The sequence below is a fragment of the Tasmannia lanceolata genome, unplaced genomic scaffold, assembly GCF_043159265.1.
Source record: "Tasmannia lanceolata isolate RefF3 unplaced genomic scaffold, GAP_Taslan_0.1 ptg000005l, whole genome shotgun sequence".
NCBI lineage: Eukaryota > Viridiplantae > Streptophyta > Magnoliopsida > Canellales > Winteraceae > Tasmannia > Tasmannia lanceolata.
The window spans coordinates 10,505,504-10,521,671 of NW_027518682.1; the positions used below are offsets into that span (position 1 = coordinate 10,505,504).

General features: G+C 36.7%; 1 protein-coding gene across 2 annotated transcripts; it reads left to right on the plus strand.

Moving 5' to 3' along the window:
• Positions 1–553: 553 nt before the first annotated feature.
• On the plus strand, positions 554–10,713 carry LOC143876605 (uridylate kinase PUMPKIN, chloroplastic-like). 2 transcript variants are annotated; one of them, XM_077378306.1, is made up of 7 exons: positions 554–868; positions 6,427–6,524; positions 7,356–7,409; positions 7,526–7,617; positions 9,411–9,643; positions 9,746–9,937; positions 10,040–10,713. In XM_077378306.1, the coding sequence occupies exons 1-7, from the start codon at positions 853–855 to the stop codon at positions 10,150–10,152; spliced, it is 798 nt and encodes a 265-aa protein (XP_077234421.1). In that variant the 5' UTR covers positions 554–852; the 3' UTR covers positions 10,153–10,713. The 2 variants fall into 2 exon arrangements, with proteins under 2 accessions (XP_077234421.1, XP_077234420.1); XM_077378305.1 differs by having other exon boundaries at positions 556–868; positions 6,413–6,524.
• The last annotated feature ends 5,455 nt before the right edge of the window (positions 10,714–16,168 follow it).

The following is a 16,168-nucleotide window of genomic DNA, read 5'->3' on the forward strand; positions in this document are numbered from 1 at the left end:
TTAGTGAGGTCCAAACTCACTCAATCCAAAATATGATCTCCGATATATGATATATGAGATTTTATATGGTGTGGCTGTGTGGTCCAGTATTTTTTTCAAAAAGTACTGTACGCTGCACTTCACATAGGTTTCCATAAATGTGCAGTCTCTCTGTAGATGGAAGGGTTAGGATCATCCCATGGAAATGATTTTTGGGCTCAACCTATGGCCCAAAAAATTAACGGATTGGATCATACTATGAAGTGGGCCGTGCATCACCGTGCATCACTTTTTGAGAAATACGGCCACACACCATATAAAATCGGCCCATATATAGGTTCCAGATTTGCATGGTATTTCTTGGGAAACGATAAATGCGCACCCCCTTGTAAGATAATTCGCACCACTGCAATGTGAATTGACGTTAACAAGTGTTCAAGTCTGCCACATACCCTCCTTTAAAGTGGCGCGAATTATCCTATAAGGGGTGGGAATTTATCATTGTCTATTTAATAATATAGCGATGATAAATTCGAACCCCCTGTAGAATAATTCGCCTCGCTGTAAAGGAAGGTATGGCAGACATTAACGCTTTAATTTAACTTTTACAGGAGTGCGAATTATGCTACAGAGGGTGCGAATTTATCATTGCTGCTTAATAATTTCCCCAAATTATAATAAGAAAAACCTGCCCGAAAGAGTTTTGAAAAGAGGAAGAAGAAACGGAACGTTGCTTTTTCTTTGTGGTTACGATTTCGAACGTTTCTTCCTTCATCTTTCAAAACCCATTTCCCTCCTTCGAATATTTCTTCTATTCCTGGTAATCTTCATAGGATTTGGGGTTTCAAAACACAGGTGGCCAAATGGCTCTTAATGCAACGAATCCAAGGTATGTTGTAAACAGATTCTTTATTTTCTTTTGGTTCTTTCATTTCTTTTTTCTATCTGCTTCATTAATTATAGAATAACCCACACAGGGTTCTTTAGAACTTATGGTTAATGTTTAGGCAAAACTGGTTATGGGTCTTGGAGATTTAGAATAGCATTTGTGAGGATTGGGAAATTGGTTATGGTTTAGACGTTTTTTTGTAAACAGATTCGTTATCTGTTTTATGATTCTTTCAGTTCTTTTTTTTTTTTTTTCTATCTGCTTTATTAATTATAGAATAACCCACATCATCAGAAGGAAAATTCCTTTCTGATTCATTTTTCTATTGTATTTTTTATTTTATTTTTTGTGCCTAACTTTCTATAGGGTTTGGTAGAACTATGGTTAATGTTTAGGCACTAAACTGGTTATGGGTCTTGGACATTTAGCATATAATTTTCAAGTATGGGGAAATTGGACTTACAAAGAATGTTGAGATTTTTCTTAGTGGGTTTGTGAAGGGGGAAAAAAAATTTGTCGAAAAGAAAAGAAAAGAAAATCATGAATGAGGTAGATATGTTGTGATGTGTTCCTTTCTTGGGGCTAGGTGGAGATGAGGACCTGAGAATCCGTGTTTACTTATATGGCATTGGCGATTTTCTCTGTTCTAATCTGGTTATAGATTTTAGCTGGAAGAGATTTGTCTTTCTCAGTGGCTAAGGATGTGGTATGGCTAAAACAAGAAGTAGGTCCTTGATGGTTCTAATGAATCCAGTTTCGGTTTCGATTTTGATCTGTGGTTTCCACCAAAAGGGTACTAGTTTGTTAATAGTGTGATACGGTAAATGGGCTTTTCTGTTTTGTGGAGGATTAGTGATGGGGTTTGAAAATTATGGTGAACACATCTCTCTGGGTTTTGAGGTGTAAGGAAGGTCATGAGGTGTAAGGGGATCACCCTATGATTCTAGATGCTCAGGTCCTGTTCGCTTGAGATAATGATAACTGATGGTGAGCCTCCAGACCAATTATGGGACTCAAAATTAGGCCTTGTTTGTTTCAGATTATGACAACCGATTGTGAGTGCTAAAGTGATTATTGGAATTGAATTTGAATGCAATTTTGAGTCCAATATTAGGTTTGGCACTCACAATCAGTTGTCATAATCTTAAACAAACAAGGCCTTAATGTAATTTGCGTCCCATAATCGGTTTGGCTGCTCACCATCGGTAGCCATAATCTCAAATGAACATGGAATTAGGGTTCCATGAAACTGTGTGAACTTAGAGGATACAATGAGGCAAACAATGAACACTACTCACATTACCTCTACGGCGATTATGTATGACAGCTTGGGGAAAATTACACCATACTCCCAATGGGTTGTGAAGTAACTAGAGAGGCTTTCTACAAGTTGTGACACAGTAATGAAACACATTGTTGGAATTTTGTATTAAAAAATTTGAAGGGAAGATTCAAAATAAAGAATTTCCTCTTTCCCCTTTCCCCTTTTATGTTTTGTCTTTTGTGCGTGCAAAGGCTGAAAGTCAGGACCTTGTGCTTATGTGTGCTCCAATGTGAGTGGGATGAAACTCAATGCAATAAGTTTAGTCCCACATTGGAAATGGAGACAAACTTTTGCTCCTTAATAAGAGGTGGAGTAGAGGAATGGCTTGGGCCTCTCATGGGGCATTGGATGTGTCTGGTGGTCGCGTTTTAGGGTGAACCAACACAGACATGCACATGCACGTGTGCCGCGTTGGGCATGGGTGTGCCGAGTCGCCTCGCTTTTTTAAGCAACAGTTTTTTTTAATAATTAAATGGTTAAATTTTAAACAACTTCATTAATCTAATAATTTCATAAATTTTTGTTTTTAACCGACATCATTTAATCATCATTCATTTAAAAAAAATTCTTTACCATTTTAGCCAACTGTTTTTTTGTTTTGTTTTTGTAACGTTGTTGTGTCTTCTCAGAACAGACATGTTCATCTCTATAAAAAGAGAACTCAGACTCCAAAGATATATTCTATTCTGCAGAGATTCTATTGTCATGATTTTAATTTTCACACTATGTGATCTGTATTTACGCAAACACACTCTCTATATAAGTGCAATCTCTCTGTCGTCCGTTGTCGAATCACAATTTCAAAGTGATTTGAAGATGAACTGTAAATTAGTGCACGTCTGCTGGAGAGTGCGGAATGCTTTATCTTAGAAGTCGATTTATGCATCCCGTTTGCACCATAGGAGGTGAATAAGATTTTAAGGAGAGTGACCAAGTGGCACGACTCAGCCTACATAATCAACATCTTCTTCAATAGTCCGAGAGTTTTGATTAAGTCTTCAGAATCCGATAATTACCATACCTCAATTCCCATTCTTCAAATCATTACTTTTTTACAATAATATTAGAATCGTATTCTGATTCTATGGCTACCGAAACTCCCGATTTGGGTTCTGCCATTTCTGCCAATGTTGTAAACAAGATTGTAACCACTATTCCAGATTTCTTAAAAATGGAACAGTTTAATAGTTCAGCTTATAAAAGGTGGAAACAGATATTGAAGCAAATTGAGGAAGTGTTACAACTCATCCAAAACTGGTGGATGATAGTAATATAAGTGATATTGTTGGTGCCGCTACAACTGAAGCACGGAATGATGCTGATTATGTGTGCAAAAATCATATGCTGAATGAACTTCCAAATGAGTTATACCTTATATAATGTTTATTATTCCTATATGTGCATTCTTGAAATATTTAGAATGCATTAGATAGAAAGTACATTTTATTTTAATCACCTTTGATTTTGTTCATGTTAAGCTTTGTATTTCTCTTAGTAAAGAATTTTACCCACAATTTTGGAAACACAATGCATATAGTATTGTACTTATGAAGGAGGTTTAGTTCTCCTGAAATATTGACTGAAATTCAATATTTAGAGAAGGGATTTGCTAGGGTCCATCGCAAAAGGCATTTCGCGGAACATCTGTTGCATGAGAGAGAAGCCACCTCATGAGTAATGACAAAATCTGTTGGACAGTGAGCCTATGTGGCTGCTCTCTCATGCAACGGACGTCCCGTGAAATGCCTTTTGCGATGGACCCTAGCAACTCCCTTTAGTGAAACATAGAGTATAACACTGTTGTCTCATTTTGCTTAGCCATATGGTGGAAAAACGAGAAAAGGTCTAAATAACATTTTTACCCGGGATAAGGGTTCTTGGTTAAAACGAAATCTTTGTAAAGGTACGTTGAAACTGTAACAATGTATTTTCTTCGAAGATTGATGTAGACACAGGGGCGGCCTTGGAGGGAGGGTTTTACTTTAGTCTAGGCTATATGTAAATTTTGTTTTTGCGTTCTTGTAGGGGGAGAATAAGTGCTGAGTTGTAATAGGAAGAGGGGAAACAAAGTGTAAAATGGGGCTGATCGAATGACGTTGGAAGTCTGAGCAAGGGAGAGGCCTTTTGGATACCTAGCCATCTAGTCTATCATGTGGTTTTGTGCCACATCATCACGTCAATTTGCTGCCAAATCAGCTGGAAGGTTGCTTCCCAATGAGCCCAAGCACTACCACATTGGCTTGCTGGCAGCAACTTGTGCTCAAACCGAACACTTTCTAGAACCTTCCAAACTCCCTATAAATAGGAGAGCAGGGGTGGCATTTGGGGAGATTTTGGGAAGATGAATAATTGAGTTGGACGTGTGGAGCTCCTTTAGAGCTAGTGTTGTTTGTTTCTTGTTCCTACGAATGAGAGCTGGAGCATTTCAAAGTAAGATGCTCTTCTTCAAAAGTCAGTCCCAGTTCTGTTCCTGTAATGTCGATCAAAGTTATTTACTTGTTTTGCATGTGTTTTTTTTTTCTATTACCTTTAATTCTAAGTGAAACTCTGCTGAGATCTAATCCTTTCCTTGTCAAGAAGAATCCAATTCCATATCAGATCTGAGCTAAAACACGGATCTTGAATTTGATTACTAAATCCAAATGAGTATGATAGCAATCTCTGTTAATTGAGCATGCTGCCATGTCTAGATTGGAAGAGTGGATTTTATTAAAATTTTAAGCTCAACACCTGTGTTCCTGATCTTCTATTCTCCACGTCAATTCCTTACCAAATCTTCTTCCTTTACAGACCTCTCTGATCCAAAGAGCTTTAGCCTAAATCCATTCAAAAATGTTCAGATTCAATTGTTCAAGGTCTCAGGTTTTAGAGCCTTTTCTTCTAAAGTTCTAACAGGAGTTGGCCATTCATTTAATCTTCTTGTTAGTAATTCCACATTTACACTCTTCTTTGGAACTAGAGAGCATAGATCCTCCTCTCTCGAAATGGAGTTCCATTGCCTTGATCCATATCAGAGATTTACTTTGATTTCGACATGTCATTTCAGATATATTAACTTTGTTAAGAAAAGTAAATGGATTTATTAAAATAGATTGATATCTATGTAAGATAGTTTGTTCAACCTTTTATTCCCTGGGTAGAAAATCGGATGAGAAACTAACATCCAGGTGTTCTTATAAGAACAAGAATGCCCGGTTGTCATTATGGCAAAACTTGGACGAAGTGCTTACTTCTTGGAGATGCAAAAAGAAAGAAAGAAATGTTTGTAGGCTTGTAGCCATGATATCCGAGCTTTATATCCCCGAAGATGAAGATGTTTGACATATTGAGTTAGGTGTGCAGAGGTATGTCTTTAAAGAAGATCCTATTTTGAGTCAGTTGGTGGAGAAAGCATTATATTCATAGGCAATTCGTCATCTATTTGTAGTCATGTTAAGGAATGGTGGAACTTGAATTTATGTCAAGAAAAATTCCTTAGTATTGCTGATTTTGTTCATGTATCAGAAATTAAATATAATCTAGTCTTGCACTCATAAGGAATAAGGTAACAAGGAAGGGTTTGAAATTAAGGCAAAAGGGGAAGGCGTATATTTCATTTCACTAATTGCTATGGGTTTCATAAACTTTCCATGGTTATGATTCTGGTTGTTGTTATGTTCCAGTTAAAACATACACATTTAATAGGCATTTGATCATTCTAAATTCTTAGCATTATGTTATTGCATGGGAATTTTTGTGTGCATCAGCCATCTATTGTAATGAACTGTGCTGGGTGGTAGTATCCATGACTTTCACTTGAGTGGAAGTTTGCTTGAAGAAACATTTTCTCTTAATATATACATTTGATATAATGACAATTGCTTACTGTTCTCCTTTGAGAGTTTCTAGGAGGTTTGCTTCTGGTTGCATTTTAAATATTGTTGAATTGTGATTTCATCATTATATATTCTAGCAAATTATCATCCTCCGAGTTGCTGGATCACAAGAGAGAACAACAGCGAATCATGAGGATGGTCTATACTCTATAGCATTAGAGACCATTGTCTTGGAAATTTTGCTGTCATCTGGGTTTAATATTTTATTCCATACATAATGAAAAAAATTTATTTAATATTTTTCTGATTATCTTAATTGACCTTGCCAAGTAGGTTTTGAATTTTAAACTGGAGGTCCCTTTTTTTTTGCTTTTCTCTATTCATTAACTTCGTGGTTGTAAACAGTTCTCAATCATCAGATGAAGATACCACGTCCAGGCCATATAGATGGAAAAGGGTGTTGCTGAAAGTAAATGGAGAATCATTTGCAGCAGGAGATCAAATTATTGATCCACAGGTGGGTATGCTGTGTGTGAAATCATGGTAAAATGAGTTTATAAGTACATTTTGCACTTTTTTAGTATCTTATGGATCAAATTATTGAAAAAAGACATCAGACACTGGTTCATCTTGTCTTTCACCATGTAAAGTTCTTGGAATATATATTTCTCTACAGTGCCTATGGATTAATCAAGAATTTGAGAATCATGGCCACCTACTAAGAAATGCTGCAATACCTACAATTAATAACACATGTTTCAGCCATGGCTAAAATCCCAGATGACGATGAGCACATATGCTCGCTCTCAGCATTAATCTTTCATCCCATCAACCCAAATATGTTTAAAACTTCTAGTTGACCTAGAAGGTCATGGCCTAAAACCATAAATCCCAGGTAGGTGGTAGTGAACTTATATGAGGATTATGCATGAAGTGGAAATCATCCTAAGTCAAGGTAGGTGGTGATGACCTTTTTTTATGACATAGGGTATCCCCACCCCAATTTTTAGGGCGGGACTATTCCCTATGGATGTGCACAATCACCAGTGAACCAAGCTCACGGCGCATTGCGTAAACCCGGGGGGATTCAAGCTCACGTCAATGGGGAGCATACCCATGACTTTAAGCCAAAGAGCCACACCGGTACGGGTTTTAGGTGGTGATGACCTTATAGGAAATTATGAATTAAATTAGATTCAAAACATGCATAGCACTTATAAGTGCTATGTAGTTCTTGCTCAAAGGATGGTTACCTGCTAACTTGTCAGTAATTTTGGGGACGAGTTTCTTTTACTACATTCTTTCGCGATCGCTTTATTAAGCAGAATGTCATGCCATGGTTTTGTAGGTTACAATGACCATTGCGGAGGAGGTTGCTTCTGTAGTTCAGCGTGGCATAGAGGTTGGTCCTCTTCCTTCTTTTGTTTGTAAATATTAAGTGTGTTATTAAATTGCTTGAATTTTCATTGATGGATTGTGTTCCATGAGCTGTTGGATGATAGTTTGGAATGCTTTCAGGTTGCCATAGTAGTTGGTGGGAGGAATATCATCCGTGGATCCTCTTGGGTAGGCTGTAATGGGCTTGCCCATTCATCTGCCGATTACATGGGGTATGCCAACTTCGTATTTTTCATTGATGCTTCAATAGCTCATGAATGAAATCGTGTTAGTGCCAGCCATTTTTTCTTTCGCAAAGTAACGGTTCTCTTTGGTCCCTTTCGTAGAAATTTATCCTTCAAAGTTAAATTGAACCATAGCTCATTTCTGGTTAAATCTAACATTGAGCCTGAACTCTTCTTAGTGCCAGCCTTTTTTTTATTTCCCAAAGTGACAGACTTCTTTGGTGATGCAGATATTAGGATTTATTTCCATATTATTTAGTTTCTAGTTTTTTTTATTTTTTTATTAACTTTCCTAATTCTAAATAACATAGAAAATAAAATCCTAGAAACTAATAACATGGAAATAAAAAAAACTAGAAACTAAATAATACGGAAATAAATCCTAAGATCTGCATCATTTGGTCCCTTTGGTAGAAAGTTAGAAACTATTTTTTGTTCAATGTTAAACTGAACCATAGCTCATTTTTGGTTATAAATGTAACATTGCTCAGGCTTGATGTATGGAGGGTATGTTATTTTTATTTTTTTTCTTTAACAGATGGCAAACATGTTATTTCACTGAAAGCTCAGGCTCAGTGGGACTTCATGAGATCATGTTCCTTTTAGTAAAAGAAGCAGGCAACGATTATAAGGAAAATAGGAATCCACATCCTTTAAAAGATGGTAAGCTTTAACCACTAAAAAAAAAGATGTTAAGCTTTTACTAGAACTTTAAAGAAACAATAACACGCTGGAATTTTCGTACCAAGCAGCATTGAATTTATCCCTGTTTCCTCTGGCAATAATATTAACTTATTAGGTGCTTACTATAATTTATTGTCTTCATGTCTCCTCCTTTTTGCCTTCCCAACTAAGGTGTTTTACCTATGCTCTGCAATATGAGGATGAAAATCTTCTCGCTCGTAGCAGAGAGACTTATTTTTGCTAAGGTTTGTATCCTTCCATATTCTTTTCTAGGATTACATCCAGTCAGGTGGTAGGCCTTATGTTATGTATTCTATGTTGTGCAACCTATATGTGCAATGTAACTTGGAGATGGACTCATTGTCGGTGTGGATAGGCCGTGTCTTACATGGAACAAACCTAAGAATCTGATAACTTTACCATTTATAATTTTAAAAAGTTATATCATTACAGAAATGTGAATTGAAGACTCAAAAGAATAATAAATTTTTAAAAGTTATATCATTACAGTAATGTGAATTACAGACTCAAAAGACAATGAAAATATAATATATTTAGAAGCACATTTATGCATAGATAAATTCAAAATCTACTTTAAAACACAACAAAACATATCAACTGGTTGCACTCAAGATAATGTGTTAAAAATCAAACATTGATGATGGATAATATTTTGTTCAAAATGTGTTGTATCCTAAAACACAAAAAAAAAAAGTCTTTTCCCCCTCGTAATGCCCTGCTAAAAACTTTAGAATGTGAAAAAGGCGGCCTGTTTTCCTCCTCTCATTTGCATATCTGCCATACTGTACATGTCAAAAGCCCTTGCGTTCATGATTTTAAATTTTGGCTGAAATTTGGTCATTTTGGCCGAAATTTCGAAATGACCGGAATTGCAATAAAAGTACCGAAATTTAAAACCTTGCTTGGGTTACATTTTTTTTTTTTTGAATGATCAGCACTTGGGTTACAATGTTACATACAGTCTTGAAATAAAGAAAAGGGATAATTTTGTTTCCTAGATACCGACCGAGTGTTGATTCTTTAGTTGAGAATTTTTCTTCCATCCTTATTACTGAAATGGATTGTCCATGGTTCAGCATGCTGGCAACTGTTATGAATGCGATATTCCTTCAGGCAACCATGGAGAGCATTGGTATCCCTACACGTGTCCATACCCCCGCTGCATTCCACATGTGTGGAGTTGCTGAGCCATACATCAGAGGAAAGGCCATGAAGCATTTGGCGAAAGGAGAAGTCTTAATCTTTGCAGCTGGAACTGGCAACCCTTCCTTCACAACAGATACCGCCGCAGCCCTCCATTTTAAAGAAAGTGAGTCGACAATTCAAAACAAAAGCCTTATGATCTGTTTTTTTTTTTTTTTTTTTTTAAGAAATAGACCTTATGCTCTGACATTGTACATTGTTTATCTAGTTAATGCAGACGTGTTGCTTAAAGCTATAAATGTTGATGATTTTGCCTACGAAGAGGATCCGATCCTTAGCCCAAATTCTTGCCGACTTGATACTTTAAGCTATGAGGATTTCACTAAACCTGCAAATTTTTTCTCCTCTATGATTGAGGACATGACAGCCATTACCTTGTGTAAAGAAAACAGAATCCCTGGTATGACAACATAACACTGGGTTGGGGAACTTTTCAAAACCTTATATCAATCCTACGTAGGATTCAAAAACCCTGCATTGATTACTACTTTTCCTGATGCAGTTGTTGTGTTCAACATATTAAATACGGGCGACCTGCTGAAACTCATCATGGGAGAGAAAGTAGGCACCATGATTGGTGGAACATGGAATCAGAATCCAGAGGCAACGGCGTGAAGATAAAGAATAGAGCAATACAGTTGGATCGTTGGTTTTTTTTGGTCGGTTCGAGATCACAAATTAAGGCCAGTTATTTGGTTCAGATGCATAATTGAAGGGTGACAAGCTCATGATTTAAACTTGGAGAATTGGTTTTGGGCACTGATCCTTGATTCCCTGGAATGGAATTCAGTGATTGAACATGAATTTTGTAGGATTAAATGTCTTGGAACTTGATTAAAATGTTAAGCTCATCGCAGAGATAGGATATCGTGTAACATTGTGAGGATCATGATCACTACGTCAAATAAACTCATCATTGTTGCTCTGTAAATATAAAAAACAAGAGGCTCTCATGGAATGTTCTTGGTCACTTCCATATGATGCAGAAAGCTTCATTTAATTTTTTTGGGTGAGTCAAGAGACAATTAAAGCACACAGATTTAGTCTCTTATGGTAAACTGCTCGATGGACGACAAATTCAAACATCTATTTGGGTTTCTTTTGGGTGCATATTTTTGTAGTGAATTGCTGTAATGCTACAATAAAGGATTTTAATTCGAGAATCTAATTGGGATGTGGACTGTTGTGATTGGTTGGGCTGTACTTTGTTTTATAGATTGCATGTCTTCTCTTATTTTAGTTAATTGTCTTGCCTTATTTAAACAGTAGATGATATACTATTAGATGTAATACAATGAGGTTTCCCCACTGTCATATAATGGGCACCCATCTTTGGTTGATCTGTACTGTCCAACACTGGGCCTATCAGATGGATGGTCCAGATTAACCAAGGGCAATTAAACCATAAGAATTCCATCTTTACATCTAGTGACCCTCTCTCTATTGACTTAAGGAATGCTTCAGTGAGAAGCCATTTGTAAACATATTTTGAAGAGCTGCGTTACTAAGACTAGTTTATGGCATGCAGAGTACATTCATTGGGTGAAATTCCAGTTATTTGATGGTTATGATCATCCAATTAGTATAATTTTTAAACTATGGCCGATCCACTGAGGGGCCTGCAATTTGAATGACACTTCTACCTCATCTTCTACTTACTTTGAAATGATGGGATTTTATAAAAAATGCGAGGTAAGTCGCATCAATTCGATCAATGGTGTAGATTATTGTACTAATAAACCAACTTGACCGTCGACCACTTATGTTGAATATTCACAATTCAAAGTGAGATATTAGAGATAATAAATTTAACATTTCTCTCCATTAATATATTTCATGAGAAATTATATGACGCCCGACCGTCCAAAGGTAAAAGGCGGAAGGAGACAAAACTGCTGCCTTGGTTTTTGAACTAAGGAAAAGTAAGAAACGGTGCTTTCCCTTGGATTAAAAAATCAAGGGAGAGAGATTTTGTCTGTCTCTGCCCTTTATTTTGACGATCGGCGGTCATATAATTTCTCATATTTCATTGCCGTTGAAAAATAAAAATCTTAAACATTTATCAAGCACACCATGAGTTATCCAAATGAAACCGACTCATGAGCTGATGGAGAAATGACTCATCATCTCTCGTGTCTCAATTGAAAATGCAAAGCAAGCAATTAAGTTAGACCACCAGAGCAATGTCCTATAAAAAAAATATTTGTAGTGGAGGCTACCGAGAGCCGATAGCCATCAATCTCATAACAAATTTTTGATCGAGGGCTGCTGACCATACGATCATGCAAGCATGATTTTTTTTAATATATGCCATATATTCAAGATTTAATATTTACAATTGGATGATAATAAGTCAATGCCACATTCAACATTTTGAGCATAAATGATATACATGAAGAGCAATGAACAAACATGATATACTTAGTGGTAATATTCATTCATGCAGATAACTTGCACGTAACCACTATTGGAGGTAAAATGGACGTGTATAAACCTTCACAAATTAGCACATTTTTTGCCTCCATAGTTTGAATGGTTAGGATGATCCTATGGATCTGATTTTTTGTGGACACCCTATCTATGTGAGGACCATTCAAATGAATTGTTTGGATCACCCAAACAATGTGGGCCCCCACTGTATTTTAAGGTAGTGTGTAGGTAACTTACCTACACAAGTGTGTAGGAAATGTTCTCTCTTATTGAAAGGGAGAACATTTCCTACACACTTGTGTAGGTAAGTTACCTACACACTACCTTAAAATATAGTGGGGGCCCACATTGTTTGGGTGATCCAAACAATTCATTTGAATGGTCTTCACATAGATAGGGTGTCCACAAAAAATCAGATCCATAGGATCATCCCAACCCTACGATTTGTGGAGGTAAAATGGACGTGTATAAACCTTCACAAATTAGCACATTTTTTGCCTCCATAGTTTGAATGGTTAGGATGATCCTATGGATCTGATTTTTTGTGGACACCCTATCTATGTGAGGACCATTCAAATGAATTGTTTGGATCACCCAAACAATGTGGGCCCCCACTGTATTTTAAGGTAGTGTGTAGGTAACTTACCTACACAAGTGTGTAGGAAATGTTCTCTCTTATTGAAAACGAGGCCAAGCACATGATCCATAAAAATTATTCAAACTTTTGCTTACCTTGAATATGTACCCCCTTTTTTCCCTATTGCCTATGTTCTAGGTCTTCTGGTACTTAATTCTAAGGTGGCTAAATTAACCCTAATTGCAATCTTAATTTTCGATGTTGCAACCAAGGTTTTTAAAGTTCGACCGAAATCCAAAATTTCAGGTTTCGATCGAGATCGAAATCGAAATTGGGTGAAATCGAAACATTACCAAATTTCGATCGAAATTTCTTTTTCCCCGAAATTTCGGGCTAAAATTTAAGGGATATCTCCAAAAAATATGTATTTTAAGGCTTTAAGAGCTTTTTTAGAACAGTAATATTCCCTTTACATATTACACGATGAAAAATGGAGCGCATGTTTATCAAAACATTGGAGCGCATAAATCATTTCCCATTTTTAATTATTATTTAATCTTATCCCAAAATTTCAGCCGAGATTTCAACAAAATTTTGTACGGAATAAAATATAAACTAAATTGATTTTGATAGATTTCAAACGAAATTTCGAAATTTCTGTTTCGGTGAGGACCAAAACGCATTCTGAAACCGAAATTTAAAACCTTGGTTGTGAACACGCCCCCCCCCCCCCCCCCACACACACACACACATTTGTGACGCTCAGCAAACGTTGAAATGGAGGGATTAAAGAGAATAGCTAAAAAACATGAAATAAGCAAAGAAGAGAATAGCTAACAAAAATGAAATAAGCAAAGAAGGGTAAATGAGAAAAAAATAGTGACATGAAAACTGTGTTGGTAGTTTTTTGCTAATAGACTTGGGATTTATGCGTTTTCTCTCTCTTCTCTCACCGTCTCTAGATTGGTAATGACACCCACTATTGCCCCCTTATTTCGGTATGGACACTCCGTCCGCACAAGAAACTACTTGATTTGACAAGCAAACAGTAGTTACGACTACTTTACGAGGTAACTGCAAGAAAACTAATGGTTACTCTTAAGTTTTAAGTAATTCATCACTACTCTATGAGTTTACTACGTGCAAAACTTATTAGAAAATAAGAGAAACTAAACAATATCCTCTCCGTGTGATCCCACCACCACTACACTACCTATGTGATCACACCTAGGGGTGTAAACGGATCGAATTCGGAGCGGATATGGCTATATCCGAATTCGATTACAGTATATACTATCCGAATTCGGATTCGGATTTGACGGATATTTAATATCTGTTACCGAATTTGTATCCGCCGGATATTGTTCGAATTCGGATATTATCCGTTTATCCGATAAATTCGAACATTTTATTGCAGCACTTGATCTTTTTTCTCCTTCTTACTCCTCGAATGAATTTTTCAAACCCTAAAACTAGACCTCTACATTCTCTTCACAAAACTAACTCTCAAACCCTAAAATATATGAGATCCTCTTCTTCCTTTTAAAACAAAGTCAGAGAGAGAGAGAGGCGGTGGGGATGGATGATGGTGTTGGTAGTAGTCATTGATCTTTGGAGTGTCCTTATATGATGGAATGGGTTTGGGTTATTTTGAACAAGAGAAGTGGGAGTGTTAATGGTGGAAGATGAAGAGAAATGGGGATGGAGATGGGGATTGGGTTAGAGATGGAGGTGACTAGCGGTGAAGGAGGTGGCTGTGAAAAGGTGGAGAGGGGCGGCGGTGGATTTTGGTGGGGTTGGAGGCACCAAGGAATGCCGAAGAGGTATCTCAGCCTCCTCCTTTCTCCTCTCTCTTGCTTGCTTCTCTTTGCAAACCTTAGAAGTCCCCTATTTTAATTGCATTTTGGGTTTTTTTATAACCCTAAGTTGGAAAATTTATTTGAGCCGTCCATTTACCATTAATGACCTAGATGGGCTTTTTGCTTTAGAATTCTCTAGAAGCTATGCCATCTTCTTTCAATCACCATCATCCATTTGTCTCTTTCATCCTACAACCCACATTTGTTGCTTCATAAAGAAGCCATGTCAAACTCCAATAATTCCCTTAAAATGAGAGATTACTTCATTTTCTACCCAAAACACTTTTTGTTTTGTTTTTTTTTTTTTTTCTAAAAAGAAAATTCACTTTTCTTTTAGAAACAAAAGATAGTGGGTCATTACTAAAATAAATATTAATGATATTATTAATAATATATAAAAATAATTTACTTCTCGGATTCGGATGTTAAACAGATCAGATATACCATTTACCAGATTCGCATCCGCTAAGAGTCGGATATCTCATAAACGGATTCGGATAATATCCGCTTGAAACGGATTCGGATAATATTCACTTGAAACGGATTCGGATGCGGGCGGTAATCGAATTTCCGAATATCCATTTACACCCCTAATCACACCACTATGTCGTTCATCCAACCCCCCTCTCAAACATGAAATAAGCAAAGTCAGGGGTGCATGCCTAAGAAGTAGGTGTGGCATTAGTAGCACCTCTGTTGTTTAATTATTATTTGAATGCATGTGATTGCTTACCTAGCAAGATACGCTTATTTAATTGCTTCTTGTACATTAATAATAAAATATATGTTTTTTAACGTGGGCACATCTCTCAATTCCTAACCACTCCATGAAACTTTTTGATTGATTTATAATGCATTCTTCCTAGTCGATTAATTAATGTATAATTTAGCCAAAATTTTAGTATTATCAGATCTGAAAGTCTTACTAGTTACAGCTGTGCTCTTTCTATTGGTCAATTAATGGGGCCCACGACAAAAAAAAAGAGGGTCACCATCAAAGGCCCAATGGAAAGCGTCACTATAATTGAGGGATATTAAATATGTGGACAATAAGATCATTGATTTTAATTGTCTCATCTGGTGGTCCCACCATGGAAGACAGTTTTCACAAATTGCAGATAACTGAGATGACTTTTGTACCAAGGTGGGGCCAAATAAAATGAACGGCCCGGATCTATTTTTTGACTACCTGAATGTGCAACACGCTTCACAAGCAATAGGAGTTAGGACAACCGAAATTTCAGATCATCGCCAATAAGTGTATGCCCGAATGGATGAACGGTCCAGATCTATTGTTCGACTGCTCAAATATGGAGCACACCTCATCCATAAAGGTTAAATTGTCTTCTTGCGAATCTTACGAGAGCCAAGAATAATAAAATTTAGACTAGGAAATGATATATTCACCACTTTTTCTTACTTGGAACAGCCCCCTCTAGTGTAAAGAGCGGTCATAAATACACTAGAGGGGGTTGTTCCAAGTAAGAAAAGGTGGGAATATATCAATTTCCTTTAGACTGAGTAAACGTTCAAAGTTCAAACATGGTGTAACCAAAAAAAAATATAAAGGAGTTTTGTTGCAATATACAAGCAACACACAAAGGACAAAAAAGAGACAGCCGAATAGAGAGATAAAGACAATGGAAATTAGTTGATGCCCACATGGGCCGGCATTAAACGTCCATTAAAGATTTCTCAACTGCACGACTAAGTTACTCATGGGGAAAAAAAAAGAAAAAGAAAAAACTGCACGACTAAGGAAAAA

Excerpts from the sequence above, each read along its gene's own strand:
- LOC143876605 (XM_077378305.1), top strand. The coding sequence starts at position 843 with ATGGCTCTTAATGCAACGAATCCAAG. Across the intron at positions 869-6,412 it reads CTTAATGCAACGAATCCAAG|TTCTCAATCATCAGATGAAG; the intron begins GTATGTTGTAAA and ends GGTTGTAAACAG. Across the intron at positions 7,410-7,525 it reads TAGTTCAGCGTGGCATAGAG|GTTGCCATAGTAGTTGGTGG; the intron begins GTTGGTCCTCTT and ends GAATGCTTTCAG.